Genomic DNA, 21,601 nt, shown 5'->3' on the forward strand with positions numbered 1-21,601 from the left:
ACACGAGGGTTAAAGACCGCGGACAGAGCGATCAATTTCTTCCAGAGGATAAGTGTGTTAGAAGGATGAAAATTGATCGCCGAATGCAGCTCTGGATTATTGAACCGACCGCACTGGACGAGATCAAAGGATATTTACGGAAATTCGGTGTTTGCCGGGATATCAAAGATTTTCGGCGCCGGGGACTGTTCAATCAGCGCGACTGTCAGTAAATTATGAATATTCCTTTCCCTCGGTGGACTGGCCGTGCGCAAACGCTAGAAGGTTTCCCGCACACACGGCTCGCTCCGTAAATACGTGTGTACACGTGTTGTCTGACGCAACCTGAACCACCGGCTCGAGTTTGTATAGGCGAACCGGAAATGGGGGACGAAATATTCGTCGAAACGGCTTGTCCTTAAATATTCCTTTCACTCGCCACAGCCAGTCAACAACTGCATCGTACAGAAATACTTCGTCGAAAATCTTCCGTCGATCTCTCGAAAAACGTGGATCCTCCCACAACACCTGAACGAAACTGTACAGTATCTCTGCGCGAGCCACTGCTCTGGAAATTTCAGAAAAATTGTATTTTACCTGCAGACGAATAACTTGTAGCGCACGGGGTTAGAGAGATTTCTTTTAGCGCACCAAACCCCTGTTAAAAAAATTCCACGACTCTATTAGGTGCGCGATACCAGTCGTATCGGAACAGTTCGAGGCAAATCCTCGTCCTGAGCCGTTCCCATTGTCGCTAGGTGTATCCCATAGCACATGGTGGTTCTGTCGAGAGAGGGGTGCCCCAGTCCCGTCGCCGGTCCTATGACAACAAAAGTGGGGAGGGGTAAAAATAGACGCAGCCGGCCCAGCCGTTCCCGTATGTGTGACGTGCACACTAAATATGTATTTATTAAGTAAACAACCGTGGCGCGCAGGGGTTTCAGGGGTTTCCTATTTCATTGTGAGCTTGTCTCGGTCACGTGAATCCTACGGTGGTGTACGGTTACGTCACCGTAACGGTGGTGCTACAGATACGAGCCCCGACTACAAAGAAAATCAACTGTACAAACTCTCCGGCGGGTTCTCTCTCCGGTGTTATCCGTGGAAAAGGGGTCATCGGACACTTTGAAAATTAGGCGAGAGTCGTCCTTTGAACGGGCCACAGGATAATCCATCCGCGGAGAAAAGGGTTAAAAAGATTAAAATTAAAGAACCAAAGAGCGACTCGCGAGCTTTCTCTCTTGGGTTAAGAACGGTCATGGTGGTTCACGTGTTTCTATGGCTATGGGCGGGGTGTGTGTGTGTGCGCGATCGAGCAAACCGACCGTAAAGAAGGATAATCGCCGGGAGTCGAAGTAAGAAGAGATAACGAGATCGTATATCCCCATCAAAAAGGAGAGAGGGACAAGGTAAACGGTTGTCTTCGGGTGTGTGGAGGTCTCCGGGCACTGCCACCCTCCACGCACACGTTAGCATGATCGCGCGGTACCGTTCCGGGGCTCCCCTTCTAAATAATAAACGAGAGGATTTACCCCCGTCAGAGAGGTTCGCGCGACGGTACATAAAAATACTCGAATCTGAGAAATTAGCGGGCAGAGGACCCGTGGCCGGAGTCGGGGAGTAACGGAACGGCGATTGTACGTCGTCGAGTCTCTCGGTCCAGGACATTGGTGCACAAGAAGGAGGAGAGAGAGACGAGGGGTGGACAGGATCTAGAAAAAGAGGGTGCCCGGCCGGAATGGGGCTGCGGCAGGCGAGCGGAGGCGTTTCGGTCTCCGTGCGGAGTGCCGGCCCCGGGAAAAAAGGGTACCTAAAAGGGTTGAATTAATGTCGCGATAAATATATGATTTAAGGTGGAAACGTTTGCAACTCCGGCTAATTTTTTATCTGAGAACCGGGCCCGGTGTCTCTCTCTCTTCGTGGCCGAGGGGTTTTTCACCCTAGAAAAGAGAGACCGACGATCCTCTCGAGCGAGGACAGCTACGAGAGTAGTAGGAGGGCTCTCGCTCGAGGGCCAGAGAAACGGGGAACAGGCGCGGGGGGATGAAAACCGAGCGGGTGACGATGGCGGAGGGTGGTCGAATCCAACGGTTATTTCTTTTTTCGGGTAATTTACTACCGGCGAGAATTTGAGCGGACGCGGGCTTTTTAATAGTTCGCGCCACTCGAAGGACTCTTCTCTCTCTCTCTCTCCCTTGTACTTTTTCTCCGCCCCACAACCCCCTCCGCGGGAACAGGAACGACCCCCTTGGCCGGACAGAACCACTCTTTCTCCGTCTGTCGGCCACCGGATCGCAGAGACAACGCGGCGGCATCGTTCCGCCGCGGTTACGATGGAAATTACGAGACTATAAAGCGGCCATCCACCACGCAGTTTATGTCACTCGACTCGCGGCCGCCGGATTTTACTACATATTACTCATCGCTTTTTTCTAACGTGGATAATCACGGCCGGATGACCATTTGTCTAGGCCCCGGTCCTGCGATCAACGAATCGGGATACTTTGTGCTCACCTCGAGGCTCCGGGCCTCGTAACGATGCCGTGAGAATTACTGGAAATACCATCAAATTTTGTAGCACCGTCAATCGGAGCAGCCAATCGAAACATTCCAATTAAATACGGCGACATACGGTACAGCGTGTGCATCGTACTTAGCTACCCGTACATTAACGCAATTACCAATAAACGAGAATTACTGGAAATACCACCAAATTTTGTTCATAACGATGCAGCGATTAAATAGATATTAAATTGATATTGAATTCAATGTGTAACGGCAATGTAGGATGCTGTTTACCTCGATCAGTTGTTTCTCGTCGAAACTAATACATTCGCAGTTTCGAACACACTGTTCGCAAAAGATTCTCGAGAAAGTGACTTCATCCGACTACAAATTTTGTTGGACGTGGACTTGTTTCGGCGTACTTAACCCGCGAGGTAAGATTGCGGGAACTACCCTCTCTTAAAACGAAACTGTCAAAGAGGGAAACACTTCATTCCGAATTCCCGAGGACTACATTCTCTGCTCCGCAGCGCAGACACTTTTGAAAGTTGTAAACCGAGGTTTTCTTTAACAAATACGACCATCAAAATCTAATATCCATAGTCCCCTTCGGCAGGGACGTAGTGGTTGGTTGGCCAAGGAAAGACGCGACACAGGGTGGACAGACGTAGCTAGGAAATCGTGTCAGGGGGTGGGTTTCGGGAAACCTATAAAGGCGTGTTTTACGAGGGAAGATAATGCGATGAAAGATGCGAACGACGTCCAGTCATGCCTAAAGAGTATGTGTAACCGGACCATCCGCCCGAGTTTCTTTCACGGTTCTAGGTCCAACCCCCGTGGCCGCGGTTTTCGCGGCCTTTCTAACGGAGGGTTTGAAGACAGCCCCCGCCGCTGGGTGGCTGCCGGCCATAATATATCAATTTCGTATTCTAATGTCCAGGCGGTTAATTCAAAAAGCGTCGACGCTGCGGAAACCTAAGCGGTCGTGGCTGCTCCCGTTTCCTGGAGGGTGACCATCCCCACGGTCCACCTCTCGCCGCGTCCCTATCCCCCGAAGAAATAAGGGTGGAATAGTTCCGATTCCCGTTTTCGCAGCCTCGTTGTCACGTATGCGGCCGCTGATACGCGCGAGTTTCGCCATCAGCGTGTCGTAGATAATTGGGGGAGCGGCCGGCTGCGGTCCCGCGGGGATGCTCACCCCCGCCGAAAACCGAATGACGTACAATCTGCGAAGGATTTCGGCTGCGGGCCGCAAATTGCGCGCGAAAGGACCGCGATTGTCCGAGAAACCGCCGCCTTCCTCTTGCGTAACGCTGACGGGGGTGCGGCGATCCTTCGGGATAAATCTCCTCGTTAGCTGATCCATCGGAAATCTTAGATTCTCGAGCGAAGACAAAATTGTACATTCGTTGTTGAAAAAATGAAATTTGTTTCTTCCAGGGAACATTCTCGCAGACCGATCGAGATTTTATCTCTTCGAGGCAGAAGCCACCCCCTGAGATATCGGCGCGTGGAGCAGCAACGCGTTTTTCTGCGGCTGATTTATCGCGTCGGCGATTAAGGGGCGGCCCTGTAGGCGATCGTTCGACCTTAGCGAGCGTCGATCCGAGCCGTCGACGATGTTCGATCGGCTAATGGTCTTCTGGTAGACATTAACATTGACGGAGGAGTCGGCAGGCGTTTATGTGAGCGTGGCGTTAATTTGGCTTTAAGGTAGCAGCCGCCTGTTCTTCCGCGCCCACGCCTGTATCCGTACCGATGGTTCTCTTGTTAGCATACTTATCATCCGGCCGTGGAATTAAGAACGAGAGCGAGAGGTGTCTGGGGGTGTGAAAGTACCGAGAACCGACGCCGAGGGTAGAGAAAGACGTTAAGGGTGACTGTCGTATAGAACAGAGGCCGGAGAGAGCGAAAGGGGGGGTGGGCTGTTGATAATATCAGCCCGGGCAGAGTAGAACGGGTATTGGCTGGCGGACTATTGTCGGAATAATGTTGATTGGATTCAAGACCGAAGGCATTAATCTGCCTTCTTTTATTATGGACCGAGAGGAACGATCTTAACCTACCATCTCTCTCTGTTTCCGTCTCTCTCCGCTCCACACGGATACTCCCACGAAATAAGAACGCGGGAGAGCCTTCGGGAATCCACCCTTACTTCTTTAATACCTAAACTGAAAACACACTTGGAACATTGTCGTCCGTTCGAGCTTCCTTGCTCGCTCCTGATTAAGAAACCCACCCTCCGGCTTTTCCAAGCAAGATGGATCGATCGATTTCGTCTTCGGCCGAGTTAGATGGATTCGATTCCCGGAAACGAACGCTGTATCGCGAAAAAATCCTCGGGAACAATGTCGGGGATCGGCGACGGAACTATCCGGCGGGTCGGTGCTTTGGAAAAGAGGAGATCCAGATGGATGATCGTAAGTGGTGGACAGAGGCCGATAAGGGTAGCGCGCGGGTCGCTCGGATCGGAGAGCGAGCAGGGAGCCGCTCCTGAAGAATAGACCTCTTTGTTTAGCCGTTTATGGTGGAAGAGATTTAGCCGGATTGCCGTCACCCGATAGCCACTAAGGGCGCAAGGACCAACGGGTGTGTCGGGGGTGGCTCACAGGAATCCGTGAAACTCTCTCCCACTAATACGCGGCCGGTTACTGACTTCGCCTGATCTTCTCTCCCTTTTTCTTCCGTCTCTCGAGTTCTTCTTCTTTCACGGCCAGCACATTCGAGCTCCCTTTTCTGGACACCTTCGCAAAAGGAGATTCGCTACGCTCGCCCAGCTCGACCCCTCACAATGGCCGGGGCATTAGCTGACAACAGAGGTGTGGACATCGGATAGTCCTAACACCCTTAACGCTCACGTTCGACCCTACGCTTGATTGGCCGGCCGCTCGGCCGGAACGTTTCGCATTTATAGCCCGGGATCTAAATAAAATCTCGGATAAGGACCTGCTTCGAGCAGCGAATCCGCAGGAACGGTGATCCTTGAACGCACTCGCACGCGTTCTACAGACTGGCTGATCACAATGAACTGGTGAAACGCTTAAATGAAATATATTCAACATGATAGAGCAGACATTCAACCCCTAATAATCGTTGGTACATCGTCCGAGCAATTCTCCGAAGTGCTACAGCACTTAAACAAAAGGGGATGCACTAAAAATAATTGGCAGGATATTGCCAGACACCAATGACGATTCAACTCACCCCGAGGGTGTACCATAGCCTGTTAGGACATTCTACTTAGCACCGAAATGGACGTTAAAATTTCATGAAACTGTTAAATAAAAGAAAATACAGTAGAAATAATACAGGGAACATGGGTAGATGGCACTGACGAGATAGCAATCGTCCTTTCCGGTTAACAACCCGATGATTCGTACCGAAATGTTCCCGGGTCGTCGGGCGAAAGCTGGGATCGAAGGAGAGAGAAAGGCTGTATCAGACGGATGGTATCAGAGTTCGACAAAAGCATTCGAAATAGACATTCGCAGGAACGACGGGGCCAACGAGGACTAAGCGGTCGGCACGTTGAGGTACAGTTATGCAATAATGAGCTAATGTGGGTAATAGGATTATTCCGGAATCTCCTGTAATTGGCCGCTGAAAAGGTGAGCTCGCTTTTGCTAATCACCCACTAAAAGGTAACTTTGGACGCTTTACAGTTAAGCTTAAGAGGTTTACTGGGCTCTCCGAGCATACGGATACTTTACGATTGTTTCCTTTTTCCGGGTTAGGACGCATAAAGCCGCTGTCATTATCATTTTAACGCAATAGGATTAATTATACATTCGTTATCGTCGTTTGCCGCCGACCGAAAGAGATATCCATGAACCCGGACGGGTCTCGACGGAATTTATGTAGCCTGGACGATCTCCATCCGAGGAACCACGCTGTCACAAGGCTCCTGACCTATTCAAAACACCGAGCATGATGAATGTACCGACGTCGATCGGCGATCGCTTCATCATCTCCGGTCCATCTCGGTTTTCGGTCGGCATTCACGGCGAGCGCCTCGTCTTTCGTATACTCTCTCTCTCTCGAGAAATTCGCCCCGTAAGATATCTCCATTCGACATTCGTCATGGATAAAATATACACTGTTCAAATTTTTTCAAACGGATCACCAGATTTTTTTAATGAAGTGTTCAACATTTTCGAGCATTCGAGCTTTCGTATACTCCCTCGAGAAATTCGCCCCGCAAGATATTTCCATTCGACATTCATCATGGATAAAATATAAACTGTCAAATATTTTTGTAGCAGATCATCCGATTTTTTAATGAAATGTTCAACATTTTCGAGCATTCGGGCCGAAGACGGAAGGACCGTATAAATTCCTAGGAAATTTAGTGCCGCGCCATGGATCACGCCTCGGCCACGGGGTCTTCGGGTGGGATTAGGGACCGAGTTGCAATTCACTTCGATATATTTACTGTGAGAACGGTCAGGCTCCGAGAGCTAGATATAGATGGACAGACCTCGGTTTTTCCCGTTACCTTTTAGAGTAAATAAGGGCCCACGCACACGTGTACTCGTCCGCGTTCCCAGCTCAGGACCGCACACGTGCGTTCGCACATTTGCGAGGCTGCTGCGTGCCTACTTTCGGGATCCGCACGTCCCTCCGGTGATTTATGAAGTTTCCCAGTTTCCTTCGACTTGCAACTTCATCCCTTGGCCGCACAATTGTCAGCTATTCACGCGGGCGCGTCCAGTGGTTCTTGCTGGGGAGAAGGTCTGCCTCCTCCGTCGGGATCTTTGAAGGATTGCCACGTCTTTTTACAAAATTCTACGTTCTCATTTCGACTTGATTGATTCGTTGCGTCTGTCGTGCTTGTGTTCCTTCGAGCGATGAATATTACGTAAATTGTTTATTCGAGGGAATGGCGATTAATTTTCTGGGTAACGTGCAGCGTTGCCGAAGAAGTATTTCACGGACCGCGGCGGCAGGCAAACTTTCCGTGCGTGGGGGTGGAGGGAGGGTTTCTCGGGGGTGTCTTGCCAGAGAAAGGACATATTAGCTCGACTTAAGGCGTGGCATAATGATCCCGAGGCGAAACCGTCTTATTCTGGGATCGCTGGCTCGTGTAGCGAATGGGGTGGCGGTAGGAGGGGGGTCGGTTCGACGGGGATGGTTTCGTGAGGGCCGTGGGCACTCGGGCGAAAATAAGTGCGAGTTTCAGCCACCGCTGATTGCGAACCGTGACTCCTCGCGATGCTCTACCGCAGTATAAAGTAATGTCTCCGCAGAAGAAAGAGGAAGATAGAGGATGCGAGAGGGTAAGAGACCGTGCGGCGACGGCAGAGGCCGGGCGGTTCGAGGGTAAGCTTTAAAATCGGCGTCAAACGCGAGAGGCCACCCTCGCCGCAAATTTTTATTCATTGACACTACACGGCTGAGCACCCTCCAACCGCGAACGACTAAAAGACGGCGGAGCCTCGAGTGCTTCGGTTTTTCTTTTCGGTCTTGTTGGATCTTAATTCTTTATTCTCGCCCATCAAACGCGTTATGCCCCGCCAACGTCGAGCTCACTCTCAAGTATACTCATTATTCGAGGCGTCAGGAATTTTATTTATTAGCTATCTTTCGATCAAATTGCAATGAAATGCGAAAATGTATATTTTGCACCAACGCTGCACGAAGAGGACATTTTTCAGTCAGCAGGGAAGATTACTCGCACCCCAAACGGCGTCTCCAGTTAGAAACAGAGCGAGTCTGCGACCTAGACAATTTAATGCCGTTTTATAAATTATACATCGGTCGAGAGATCGCGAGACGAGCCGATTACCAAGGGGGTGGCTCGTTCCGTCTCCGTTTAATCCGGCCGTCGCGTACGTGCAGCCCGGTGTTGCGAACTTCGGGAAGACCCCCGGGTAACGTTTGTATGAGTGCAGTGTCAGGGTGAAGAGCGAGAGAAACGAAGGGAGCCACAGATGAGTTTCGTTGACGCGGATTTCTGACTTGTAGGTTTCTAGACGGGCCGCTGCTGCTCGGCGAGGTCGTTCATAATGTATCGGCCGCGAGGAAGTCGCTCGGTGTAAGGCGATGTAAATGTATGCGTTGGTTAGAACATTTTCGTGAGCTGCTCTTCGCAAGAACTGGAGTAGAACTGCGTTTATCTGAATTCTTCGTGTACAGGAGACATTGCGGCTGATTTCCAGTCCGTAGCCTCCGGAGAGCTACAGTCATTTATTTATCAAACTCGGCGGAACTTCGGATGAAGAAATTCTTTCGGTGGGAGTATATTCTACAGTGTTAAACTCGTTAACGAATTAAATAAATACGTCAGCCACCAGTGGTAATTGTCAATTGCGTGGAGGAACAGCATTTTCGAAAATTCCGAGGGTGGCTGGGAGATTTGTTTCCCAGCAACGAGGACGCCGGGCTTGCTTCTCCATCTTTCGTTATGCCCGCAATGTCTCACCGAAAAAATGGTGCTTTACCGTCCCGAAAGATATAACCCAGACACCTCGCAAAGCCCCATACGTTATATGAATAATAGTCGAGGTGAGCGCCTCGCGGGAAGGGGTGAATTTAAGGGGTGCCGATGAATATATCAGGGCGGACGTATCCAATCATTCCCTTATTACGATATCGATACATTATTTTCATAATACGACAACGTTGTGGGGAGGCGTCGTTCTAGAGAAGGCCAGCCGCCAGACTTTCAACCCCCTTATTTTTACATCCTGTCAGGGGGTTGGCAGAAGAGAGAGAAAGAAAAAAAAACTGATACGCGAGACGAAGGTTGAGAGAGGGTGTTCCTTACACTCGCGCGTTCTCTGCCGGGACTATCGATTTCGGGATTAGGTGGCAATTTTTCAAGCCTATGGCGAATAATTACCGAATCCTTCCCCCATCGAGTGGCTTGCGCCACAAACGAGCCCCCACACTAGCGCCTCTAAAGCGCCGACGACACATGGATCCTGTTCCACGGAACGTCAGGAGGTAATGCGCCGGGAAAAAACTCGCGAGGAATGATTAAAGATCCTCCTCGGATCCCGCCTGGATCATTAATGAAACACAGTCTCCGCGAATGTTAAAAGTGTCAAAACAATCCCCGTACGTTAAATATGAAATTCGCTTCGGTCAATTAAAAGCCGTTGAAGATCCTAGAATCTTCTAAGGAAGAAGAAGAAATCAATCATGAAACTAGTAAAATATCCGGGGAACTTGAGGGTGTGAAAAATCGGTGTCGCCGATTTACGCAGTGGCGGTGCGAGTTCTAAGTTTTATTTCTCCTCGATCGAGTCTGTTCTGGATGAGCCCGGTCGGCTCTTAAAGATCGAGACAACCGATATAAGTCGAGGCAGTATCTCGACTGCGCGGAGGATGGCTGTGTGCAAGGGGTCGGGCTACCTTCATCTGCGGATTACTTATGCACGAGCAGCCGCGACTCATTTCATTGCAACGGAGCCAAGAACTCGAGGAAGCAAGCCCGAGTCAAGCCGACGGAAAAATGTTTCTATTTAGCTCGCTTAAGCTCTTTATTAAAGGTTCGCTTCTTCCGCGAGCGAGAGACTTGGCTCTGGCTTTGAGGGCCCTCGCTAAAACCGACTCACGGGAACCGAGGACCCGAGAAAAAGAGATTGTGGTCTGGTCTATCCTTCTCGCTCCCCGGCCCCTACCTCGTTTCTCTTTTTCTACCCCTTCTCGATTTCCTCCGAGGTCCTCCTCTCTCTCTCTTCAGAGAAATCCTTCGAGAGAATCGTGGGTGGTGCGAAGGGGGGCATCATTGTAGGGGTGGGGACGAAGAAATTGCGTCAATTACCCGCTGATTTCGGCATCTGATCCGTGGATTACGGCCCGCCGCGAATGCTGATCCCTCTTTCGTTTATTGAGCGACGTTTCCGAAATGACACGTCCCGATTCCGAGCAACGCGACCAGGCCCTCCACCCCCGCAGCAAACCGAGCGCACCCTCGAGATAAGAGTAACGAATGCGTAATATACGAAATTGAATGTTTTAATAAACCCCGCGCGGCGGGCGGCGTCTGCTGGAAAACTTTCCAGAGGAATCAGCTACCCTTCGATAAATTAAAGAAGAAAAAATGAAAACATTCGGCGGCTGTATTTATCCGGCGAGGGGGTGCGGGATTCTTTCGAAATGTCTATCTTCAGCGGTACTCGTTATGCAAAATCAATACGCTCTTTCTTTTCGCCTGCTTGCGAAAGTAACTAGACCGCTCCTCTTTGTGCGAAATAAAAATTGTCTGCATCGATTGTGAGAAATATGTTTGTATGGCTACCGAAAACGCCGGGATAACAATTGAAGAGAATAACAGGGTTAAAGCACACTCGCTCTGACCGACGAAAATATTGTTTAGCCCGCGACTGCTGCGGGTACGCAGCAAAATATCAACGCACCCTCCCGTGATCCAGAGAATCCTTGGATCCTTGAACCCTCTTTCTTGGCCGATTGTCTCTCATCACCGGCGCGGGGGTGGCAGCTCGGCTACAAATAATTCCGGGGCGTTATTCGATGGCATATTTTCGATTATCGGCCAACGAAGCGTAATCTCGGCGTAAATGGAGGATTGTCTCTGTGTAGCGGAAGATGAGGTGCTGCGGGTTCGTGGAAGAACGACGTCTAGCAGAGGAGAAAGGAGAGGAAAAAGTCGAGAGAGATTCGGAGGAGACGAGACGGAAACGGTCGAAGAGAGAGAGAGAGAAGAGGAGGCGGGGAGCGAATTCCAGGGGGCGATGGGTTAGAATTCAGGGGCTCGAGAAAAGGGGGAAGGGCATAGCCACCAGCGGCTCTTTAAAAGAAAGCGGGATAAACAGACAGTTCGAGCAGTAAGGGAGGAAATGTAAATTTCCAGCGAGCTGGAAGGAAGAGAAAAGAATAAGGGCTCGAACACCGTGGGTATATTGAGTGAAGCGACCGGCCCTTCCACCCGCGCCCCACACCGACCTTGCTTCTTTAAATTTCATGTGCCAATTGCGCGCGATTGTCTTTACTTTGCTTCTTCTTCTGCGGCCGATGGCTCCCTCCCCCTTCCCCGGTGGTTTCTTCTCTGTTCGCTATGCTTTTCCCAGGATGTTTACGCCGCGATGAACGTGACGAGATCGTTTTTCCATCGAGTACCATCGATGTTTCGCTGATCCGTTCGAGGTAACCGTTCCAGCCGAGTTTTATTCCACGTACACATACTCGCCGCCTCGTCGAACGCCACGCAACAAGATTATCGAGTCAGCTGCCACTGATGCGATTCGTGCAGGTGCAATCCAACACCGGCTGCCTCGAGTTACCGGGCTCGTTTGTAATTTCTTCTCGGCAACGCGGCGAAACCGGCCATCTTTCTGCTCGACGGTACGAGGAATCTTAGACCAGCGGACTCGTTGTCTTCTCAATTCTGACGCTTTAAACTTCTCAATACCCAAAAAAATGCAATTTATACCATGGATGAATTTTTCATTTTTCTGATTTGCACAGAAAGTTAAATGGAGCAGCAATTTCAATCCTCGGAGAAGATCTCAGTTGGAAAGCAATGATCTGTAGAATCTATAAAAAATTTGTTTTGCCAATAAAACCGTACTAAAAAGTGAGCAGATGTCTCCCGCTTGATTCTCCGTTTATTCGTTTAATTTCGAAGCGTTGGTCATTTCAGAGATTCCGGCTAGAAGTGATGTAAAATCGATCGAAATGGATGGCTTCTGCCGTTCTCTCTCTGTGCACGATATTTCAAATTATTTCGCGTATCGTTAAACAAATCCCATCTTCTCGATATACATCCGCGGCATGGTTACTGTTGTCGGATACCTGTCCATTACAGGTTACGTAATTGAAGAGCACGCTGGCGCAGAAGAGCCCGCGGGACAAGTGGAAGAGAAACATATGTCGGGATTGTTTATTCGCGTATCTCTCCAGGTTTAAGCCGCCACAAAGCAGAAAAATAAATATCTATCGGCCGTGTATTTATTCGGCGTTGTCGGATATCGCAGTACACATAGCAACTTTATCGTTGTCGCTGAAACTTTCAGCCGCGGTTGCACGCGGTTTCATCGCGACAAGGGGATTTCCCGTTAGTCGAACTGACTCGCCATCGCGATAGCAAACGATACTAGGCGAACAACTTCGATATAATTTCCACGAATACTCTTTCCTCGCTTTCAATCTAAAATATTGCTAGATATAAAAAAAAGTCCAATTATCCGGACGATGAATTTTACTTTGCAATCTTCGCGAGTCCCGCGAGAGGATAAATAGGGGTCGAAGAAAACAATATTTGTAGGCAGGACGAAAGGATCAGCTGGCAGCGGGCGTCGCGATTAAACGAACGGAATACCTGATTGCGTCCAATCAGTCTTTCTTAAAGACTTCCCCGAGACAATCGCTGGACCCGGGGGTGTCTTCTGGTGGGGGGAGTTGGAGACTGCAGAACGGTAGAATGTCTACCGGAAAATACGAAACCGTCAAGAAGGAAGAGGCAAATCCTCGGAAAGTTCTCGCGGAAGCGGCACGATAAAGCCGTCAATTTTCACCCTCAATACCGTTTGTCTCCGCGAAAGAAAGGAAAGCAAGCACGCCGGGCGTGAAAAGAGCGAAAGAGAAGGGCGTGCTGGTCTCGTGCTGGTGTCGGAAGGGAGACGAACGGGGGAGGAAGAACCCATCGGAAAGGAGGAGACATTTATTACGACTTTAACTGGACTTTGTGTTTATTCAGCGACTGTTGCTCTCGCTTGCCATCGTTTCCTCCGCTCTTCCCCCCCCCCACCCCCGCGACACCGCCATTCCCGCCATTCCCTGAAAACCTCGGCAACACCAAAGACAGACACTTCGGTGCGGCTCTGAGGTCCACGTCTTCGCGTCGAGGAATTCTTGGCACGTAGGGTGACCATCCGACTGGCGTGGTTCTTCTTCAACCCCTGTCACACGAGACCATCCCGTTTTCCACACCCTCCTCGCCGTCAGCCGAGAGAATCTTTCACTTTATCCACCGTGGACACCGATCCGGCGAACTTTCCCTCCCCTTGGTTCTCATCCCCCATCCACCCCCGTCCTCTTTCTGTCCTCTACATCCCTCTGAATATCATTCCGCGGACGTCTACTTGCATCCCTTTTCAGTCTCGTCAGGAGAAACGACGTGTCCGCCTGACGAGACGATCCGAATGTTTGCCACGTCTACTTCTCGCCTCGTCGGGCTGCGGTTCTTTCATTTGTCTCGATCGGCACAGGCTGCCGGGGACGTTGACTTCTTTGGCAGCGCGATTGTCTCCGGGCGATCGCTTTTTCCAGATACTTGTTACCGCGCTCCGATTCCTCTGCTGCGAACAGCACCCTGCGTGCTTCAAACTCAGACTATACATACCAAACTAGACGGGACCGTGACACCACGCTGGGTTTATGGGTCAGAGTGGGTCATAGTGACTCGGAGAGTCGCCACTAAAAATTGCTGTACCATCGTTCAAAATATTGAATTTTCCTTTATGTCGATCGTAGATAGTGCAAAATTATCGATATTAAATATCGTTCCGGAATAATGTCAGCCGCGATCTAGAAGGAGAGGTGGACTACCCCCGTTGATCCCGAGGAGAGCAGCCGGAATAATTCAGATCGAAGGTTGCGGACCTCGCGAAACACGATCGATGGCAAGTCCCGAGCCAAGGGAGATCGCAAATAGCACCGATGACGTACAGTTTTTAGCACGGGGCGCGATGCATCGCGTGCCGCATCGGCATCGGCAAGCAAGCGTTCCGTCTGAGCGTCCGTGCATGACGTTACCGATGACGCGAACCCTCCCACGCTATTTTCCGGCCCGGCCCGGCCCGAATGGAATCTCGCTCGCGAAACAAACATCCTGTGCGCTCCATGCGCAGAGAGAGCAGGGGAGTCCTTTCGATCTCTGTTGTTTCGACTCGCCACAAATATTTACCAAATATCGATCTTCCGACCTCTCTCCCTCCCCTCCCGCCCCCCAACAAACGCGGGAGGGACTAGAATGCGCAAATTGCATTTGCGTTGACCGCCACTGCCTCGACATAGCGCCGATATTTGTACTAGATTGTGTATCGAGGCGGAGATTGGCGATTCGCCAATTAAAATCCACGCTGTTCCCACTACCGGACGATCAGTCTCGGCGACGACGGATTAGCGTGGGCAAATGGGGTTGCCGCGGTGCGCTTAACCGGGGACTGTGACTTCCCGTATGTGTGCACGCGCGCTTCGGGATTTATCGGGTGCGCGGGCAGCGCGCGATATTTATCGAGAAGCGTGGTCAAATATCCAGCGAAAGATCAAATGTAAAAGATTACTTCATACACATTATACGTTGCCGAGCGACTCTCTGTGTACTTAGAGGTACAATGGTTTCGCTTACTTTCGTCCTACTTGTGCTACAATGGCAGAAGGAGAGTCAGCTGGATTTTATATTCGTTAGTTCGCCTCCAGAGAAAATACCGGCCAAGTGGAAAATGGTAATCCTGTGTTGAACGAAGCCAGCAAATAATAAACAGAAACAGCTATTTTTAACCAAATTGCAGGCTGCCATCGGATATAATGGTAGTTTCCGTCTTTGTACGGTGGCTCTGTGCGACGTGTTATTGATCTGGCCGTGTTATAAACGTATCTCCCTCGCTATTTACCGTTCGCAACCCGCATTCGGAAGAAGTTCCCCGCGTGCTGTGCAAAGACAATCGATCGCAAGACCCAGGAACCAAGTCGAAAATTCTACTTTTCTGCATCAGGCAAAAAATCAATTTCAGCAGAAGGTGTACCGCGAGAATGGGGACGAATATTCGCGTGTGTGCTGATTAGCATCGGGGTTTCGAGTCTCGGTGGTGTTCGGCGGGTCGAAGTCTGCGACAAAGGTGGCGTCGGAGGCGTAGGTCGTTAAAATAATAAAGGTTGTTATTGAAGCGGCGGGCGTTCGCTAAAAAATTTGAATTTCTCCCGTTGTGCATCTGTCGCTCTACCCCCCCCCCGTGTCCTCCTCCTTCCGTGTTCTCCTCCCTTTCTTCCTGGACTAGGAGCGAGCAGCGCAACCCTCGCCAATATCGCGGCGCAGATATTATGCGGGCTCTCGATACTGCACGCGGTTGCGGCCGCTTGCGACGTCGTATTATTAAAGGCGTGCGGGGGTGTGCTTCGAGGGGGCGGGGGGGTTGAAAATCGTCGGGACCCCGCGAGGCAGCATCGCCGGGTCGGCGAAAAAGTGAGAGGGTGCAGGTTAGTATCGTCGAACCGGAGCTCGTCGATCCCGATGCTGTTTTTTCCGTTTCTGTCGTCGGCATGAATATTCCAGCGCATCTGCATAGGTAGAGGTTCGAGAAAAGGGCGAGAAGAGGGTGGTGGTGGTGGAACTGGAGGGTGGAAGAGGTACGGGGAGGAAGCGGAGAGACAAAAAATAATGGAAAAGAGAAATATACGGGCGCAGAGAGAAGCGGGGACTCAACGAAAGGTAGACCGGCGGCGCTCGCCTTTCCACCGGTGACGTATTATGCGCGGGAGGGGGTGTGCAGGGGGTGGACCGGGGTGAACGTGGGCGGCGGAAGATGGAAGGCGAAGAGTGAAGCGGGAGAGGACGTCGTTTGGCAATCTTAGGGGATTCCGTGGATACAATGGGATCTCAATACATCACCTCACCTAACCCGACGCCCACCACCCCTCCTCTTTACCTCGGCCGTACCCGGTGTTCCTCCTACCCGGTGCCACTTCCTCGGCAACCCCCCTCCCACCTCCTCGACGGTCGTGGCAGCGCCAACGAGCTTCCCAGATGCCGTAATAGCTTAGGAGCCGGCGTAATAGCTGCCACTGCCTTCCTAGAGAGAGTTATAGTTCAACAACGCAGGAATGGAATCGCGGAGCAGAGAGACCTCGAACAGAGAAAGAGAGAGAGAGGGACAGGTGGAAGGGGTGTAAGTGCCGGTGGTGAGGGGCAGCAGAGGACCAGGTTGGGGGCAAGGTACGTAGGAGACGGTGATAGAACGCGGTGATACGACCCAGGAAACAACGGGAGAGAGAAGGACCGACTCGAAGATCTCGAGCCAAACGGCAGGGGGACGCAATAACCGCGGCGGAGAGGACGAACGATTACGGGGATGCGAAATGTCGCATACGGACCGGTGCATCGCGCTTATTGTAGTGTCTGCCCGGATCGAATCTACCGAGAGAGACGTCTGCTTCAGACGCTGCCGATATTGCTTCTTCGAGTTTAAGACCGGACCAAGAGAAGCGTGTTCTCAAAGAATCCTGAATCTGTAACGAGAGCGATAGCGAACGATCTAAATGAAGATGATCGGTAACGAAAACGTGGAAAGAATGGAAGCAACGACGATGTAAAAATTTCAAACGAACGTAGAACAAATTCTGGTGTGGCGGGGAGTTCTGTGTACAGAGAGATCGAACATATTTTTGAATAATTCAGAAGCGCGCAGGGTACGCGGAGGAACGTCCGGCGGAAAATGATAAATTAGCGGATCTGAAGAGGCGATTTATAAATCAGCGTTAACACGGTTCTCAGCGGTATAGGAAGCGTCGCTATCCGACCGGGGAATCGTGGATTTACCAGCCGCATGGTCGGAAAGAATAAATTCGAGCGGTATTTGTCTTCTATAAATTTTTTGTCGGCGCCGTACGTAGCAGAACGTATTAAATCAATTGTCATACAAAAGAACGCTCCCATCGGCGGATAGGAAACCGTAATTAAAGCGTTTTACGAGAATCGTACCGCGAGGCAGGAGGCGAATAATTAATAGCCGGGCGACACTGTGTGTAACGAGATATAAGTATTACAACGGCGCGCGTATTACGGTCGGGGGATCTGTTTGGGAACTTCGTGTACTTCAAATACGTTTATCGAGCTCGAATTCCACGTTTCCATCCCTTAATGCAAATGGATCGTAACTGCGATACGTTTCCAGGGGAACGATTTATTTTACGCCCAGACGTCCAGACGTCGAGTTACACGCGTCTAGGGCCGTTCCGCGAGTTACGTACGTGCTGACGATCTCGGTTGCATAAATCTAATTGACGTAGTACCCTAACGTATCGACTCCAAACTTCCTTCCACTTAAAAACACATTTCTTACCTGGTATTCCAGCTAGACTAATTTGTTGTTCAAATCTAATAAATCACTGAATACATTGACTGACTTTCGAATCTAGAAACCCATTTCCCGAAACTACAATGCACGGACGACCAATCCCAGATCAAGTATCATCGAAAAAAATCCGGGAATTTCGCAGGAAGAAGGGAAATTCGCCTTGGAGCTCGAGCGGGTAGAACGCAGAACTTTTTCCCGGTGGGAAACAAAAATGGCTTCGATCCTCCGCAAACAGCGCTCCGAAAATTCGCATCTCGGAAGACAAATTCCAGGGGGCTGCGCCCCGCGTCGGCGGGAGCAGCCATATCGAGGGTCTCTGCGGGCATGGTGTGGAGGATCACGTTCGCATCCGCGCCATTTCTGTTTACCGTGCATCGGAAGGTGGACGCGTTACGTGATGCCGAATACGGTGATCCTGCATTCCGGTCGCGAGGCATCCTGGAAGACAGAAAGAACCGCCGTTGCGCCGCCCGCTGTCCAACCGCCCCCTTGGTTGCGCTCGTAGAACCGTAGGAGAAGGAGAGAGAGAGCAAGGGTGCCCTCTTGATTCCTCTCTGGTTCCACCCCTCGTTCCCCTTGCCGGGGAAGGTGCATATTCAGGAGAGAAGCCGGTGGAAAGTTCGGGACGTTGACACCAGAAGCTGGATTCTGGATGGTTGGGTAGGACGCGACCCGTCCGTTAACATCGTACCCCCTGTTGAAGGTGGTAGGGGGTGGGTGGCGCAGCGTTCGAGGAGTACCGAGAGAAAGGTGGAGAGAGGTAGAGAGGAAGAGAAGACAACGCGCAAGGGGGATGTGTCCCGGCTAGATGCAGAGGAAGACAGTCGCACCCTTGGTCCACCGTCGTTAGACGAGGAGGAGGTGGTTATTACGTCGACCTCGTCGCCGACGTCGTCGTCGTGGTGGTCGTCGTCGCTGGCGTCGCGGCCGTCGACGTCGACGTGGAACGGTTGTAGGCCACGTCGCCCCGTGGAAAAGGCGTGGCAACGTCGCGTTCGCGCACCTTTGCACCTGGTGCGCCGGGGAAGACACGCCTCCGTGGAATTCCTCTCTCCGGTCCGCCTACACGCCCGTTCCTCTCTCGCTCTCTCGCGCTTCGTCCCCGTCTCTCTCTCACCGCGGCTCATCCTGGCTCTGTCCTGCATCCGTTCTCCACTCTTCTCTCTCCGCCGTACCGGTAGACCATCGAGCTGCATCGTCGGCTAAGAGGAGATCTCTCGGATCTCTATTCTCTCCTCCGACTCTCCCTCCACCTCGTCGACCACGCCACACCGCCTCTCTCTCTCCTCCGTTCCTGGAGCTCCACCACCAGCTATCCTCCTAGCCAGGGAAGAGGACCAGCTCCTCCACCACCGCCGCCACCCATCCAGCCACCACCATCCGCTGCCGAGCGTCTCCTCTTCGACTACTCCTCCACTATCCCGGCTTTAAATCGTTCCTCCGCCGGAGATGCACAACTGCATCGCTGTGTCTGTACACCCACACGTGTACACCCGGCCGACGCGGCACCCACCTACCTCTTCTACTAGACACGCATGCTCGAAAATGTGTGCACCTATATATGTGTGTGCGGATACCTGTGTGTGCGGTTACGATAGTCGTAGAACGCGATTCACACATCGAAGTGCGCGCGCAATGCTCGCCTCTTCTAGCTTCCCGTGTCATCCGCCCACTCGGTATTCACGGCGATCCACGTGACCCCCTCCGAACAGAACCCCCACCACTTTTTGGGGGGAAGGTAAAAAATTTTAGGGGGTGGGGGATCAGGAGAAGAGAGAGAGAGAGGGGAGCCAGGTCGAGAGCGAGACCGATTACCGCAGACTCGCGGAATCCCTTTCTCTCTTCCTTCTCTTTCTTCCTTCCCGGTACCCTTTTTTTCGCCGCTCCTCTCCTTGAGATGCGAGCTACTGTCGGGATGTTACCGCGTACGCGTCTCTGCCCACAGAGCCGGAGAGGGAGCGAGGACGTACGTATTGATCAGCGGGAGTAATGTCTGGAGATGTAGTCGGAATTACTTTAGGTCATTTGATTCCTGCGACCCGCCGCGCCCGGAGAACCGATGCGAACTCGATTGTCCCGTCGATGTATCTCCGGCTTCCTCTACGAGTCCCCGGATAAATTCGAAATTATCCCGACGTCTCTGGCGTGGCGAAACCCTCGAGACTCGCCCGATGAAAATTCCTGCTTTCTGTGAAACGCTTGATCAGTAGTTTCCATAAATTGTTTTGTTTAGTTCCAGTTTCATTAATTAAATTACTCTGATGATACAGAAATTTCTCGGAGCAAGGAATACCGAAAGAAAGACTTCCGGACGTCCCTCAAATATCAATCTCCCCCCGAGTAGAATAAGAATGGTCCGCTAAATCGGGGTAGGGGTTAACGAGCGGATGAGGCAGGTCGAAGTTCTCCGGAGACGTTAAAGAAGCGATGTATGTATACGAAGGGGGATGGTGAACAGGGTGAAAAGGGGAGTGGGCCGTGGAAAGTCAGTGAAGTCACGTTTGCGGGCTGTGACACGATCGTCGGACGTCCCTTATCCCGAAGTCTGGCATCGGTAACGAGCGCACGGTCGAGCAAAAATCGCCGGGAGGACGTAAAATCAAAACTATGTTTCTTTTACAACCCCCACGGAATAATACATGTCGTAAAGTGGCGGGTTTCCGGGCGATGTGAATCGGCAAACGTCTCGCGGAGCAGGTTTGCCGGAGAGGCGCGATGCAAATTTCATCGCGAACCCGTTCGCGTCGGTGGCGCAAAATTTTTAGAGGAGCTCGAATTAATTTTAAGCACGGCTATCGATCGGACTCTGGTTCGTTTCGGAGCACCACCCCCAGGGGGAGAATCGAAGGAGGAAAACCGTTCGAGTTAATCGCCGGGGACTGGCAATTAGCTCGCGAAAACTGGATTCCTTCACGCTCCGAGCGGCTCGAAAGGGAAGTTAAAAGAGCGCCGTCCGATTATTAAATTAATAATGCGCGATGCCTGTGCCTGGGTGGATCACGCGAACCGAGCGTGCGGAAAAAGTTCGCGACCCGCGGCATTCTCGCGATCGAAATCGCGAGCGAACTCCTCGACCGTGAGATCGCGCATGTTGGCAATTATTTACGGAGTCCCGGGCCCCCTTAGAGCCGCCGCCCGAGCTTCATTAAGACACTAATTACCCGGCCGTGCATACGTGAGCATGTAAGGAGCCTCGATGTAGGGCGTAGAATCAGCCGCCGCGCTATTATCTCGCCCCGGAACTTCCGACGTTGTACCATTTCTTGCAGCGTATAGCGATATGCGAGTAACGCCGGCACGCTCCAGACATCTATTTACAAGGTTGCCAGCCTCCGCTCCATTGTTGGATCTAACTCGACTTGCCTTCGGTTAGGCTCCTCGTTAGGAGCCACCGAAAGTAAATCTGTTCTTGCTGGGACTGCCGCGTCTAACTGCTCCTACTAGCTTTCTCAGCTTATCGCTCATTTTTACGAGGAGCATTTCAACTTCACTTATTGTATTGTATTTTGTAGGTATTAAATGTTAGATACGTTGGTGATCAGCTGGCACGATCTGGCGAACGCCTTACTGATCGTCGTTACGTGCCGATGATCGATTTGTTGTTAATGACCGACGTTCGTTTGTAATTAACATGTGGACTCAGATTGGAACATACCGTGAAACGTTAAACATGTGTTTTGAATAAATACTCCATCAATTTAGTGCTCCCACACGTTCAACTTCACGGCTACGATAAAACGTTCCGGTTAACTACAGTTAATTAGATTTCTACTTAATTTCCAGCATTGGCAAACCTTCAGTCGGCGAAATAAAATTGTCTCTTGTTCTGGCTCGTCTAAAATGATTTGTGAAAATGGAAATTTCTATAAAGATCCGCGGACTGGTGACTGATATACGTAAAATAAATTACGAAATTATTTTACAGCGTAAAATAATCGCACGGTAGAATTCCTTTTTTGAAACCACCCTCTCTGAAAAATGTACCCCAATAAATTTCCCGATGTAGTGATTAATGTATCCAGAGTGAATTATTATATTATGTAGTAATTTAAAACGGATTACCTTACAATCCTAAT

General features: G+C 51.0%; 2 protein-coding genes across 17 annotated transcripts in view; one reads left to right on the top strand and one right to left on the bottom strand.

Annotated features, from left to right (window-relative positions):
* The window catches only part of Foxp (forkhead box transcription factor P), a 245,951-nt gene that overhangs the window by 95,764 nt on the left and 128,586 nt on the right, over nucleotides 1–21,601 (bottom strand). The gene's annotated exons all lie outside the window — the stretch shown is intronic.
* Nucleotides 1–21,601, top strand: part of LOC143211556 (uncharacterized) — a 31,115-nt gene that overhangs the window by 1,208 nt on the left and 8,306 nt on the right. Inside the window, exon 3 of the mRNA XM_076429337.1 lies at nucleotides 1–21,601. This exon is cut by the window's right edge and continues 8,306 nt beyond it. Coding sequence (XP_076285452.1) covers nucleotides 1–212 — 212 coding nt within the window. The 3' untranslated portion in view covers nucleotides 213–21,601.

The sequence above is a fragment of the Lasioglossum baleicum genome, chromosome 8 (assembly GCF_051020765.1).
Source record: "Lasioglossum baleicum chromosome 8, iyLasBale1, whole genome shotgun sequence".
NCBI lineage: Eukaryota > Metazoa > Arthropoda > Insecta > Hymenoptera > Halictidae > Lasioglossum > Lasioglossum baleicum.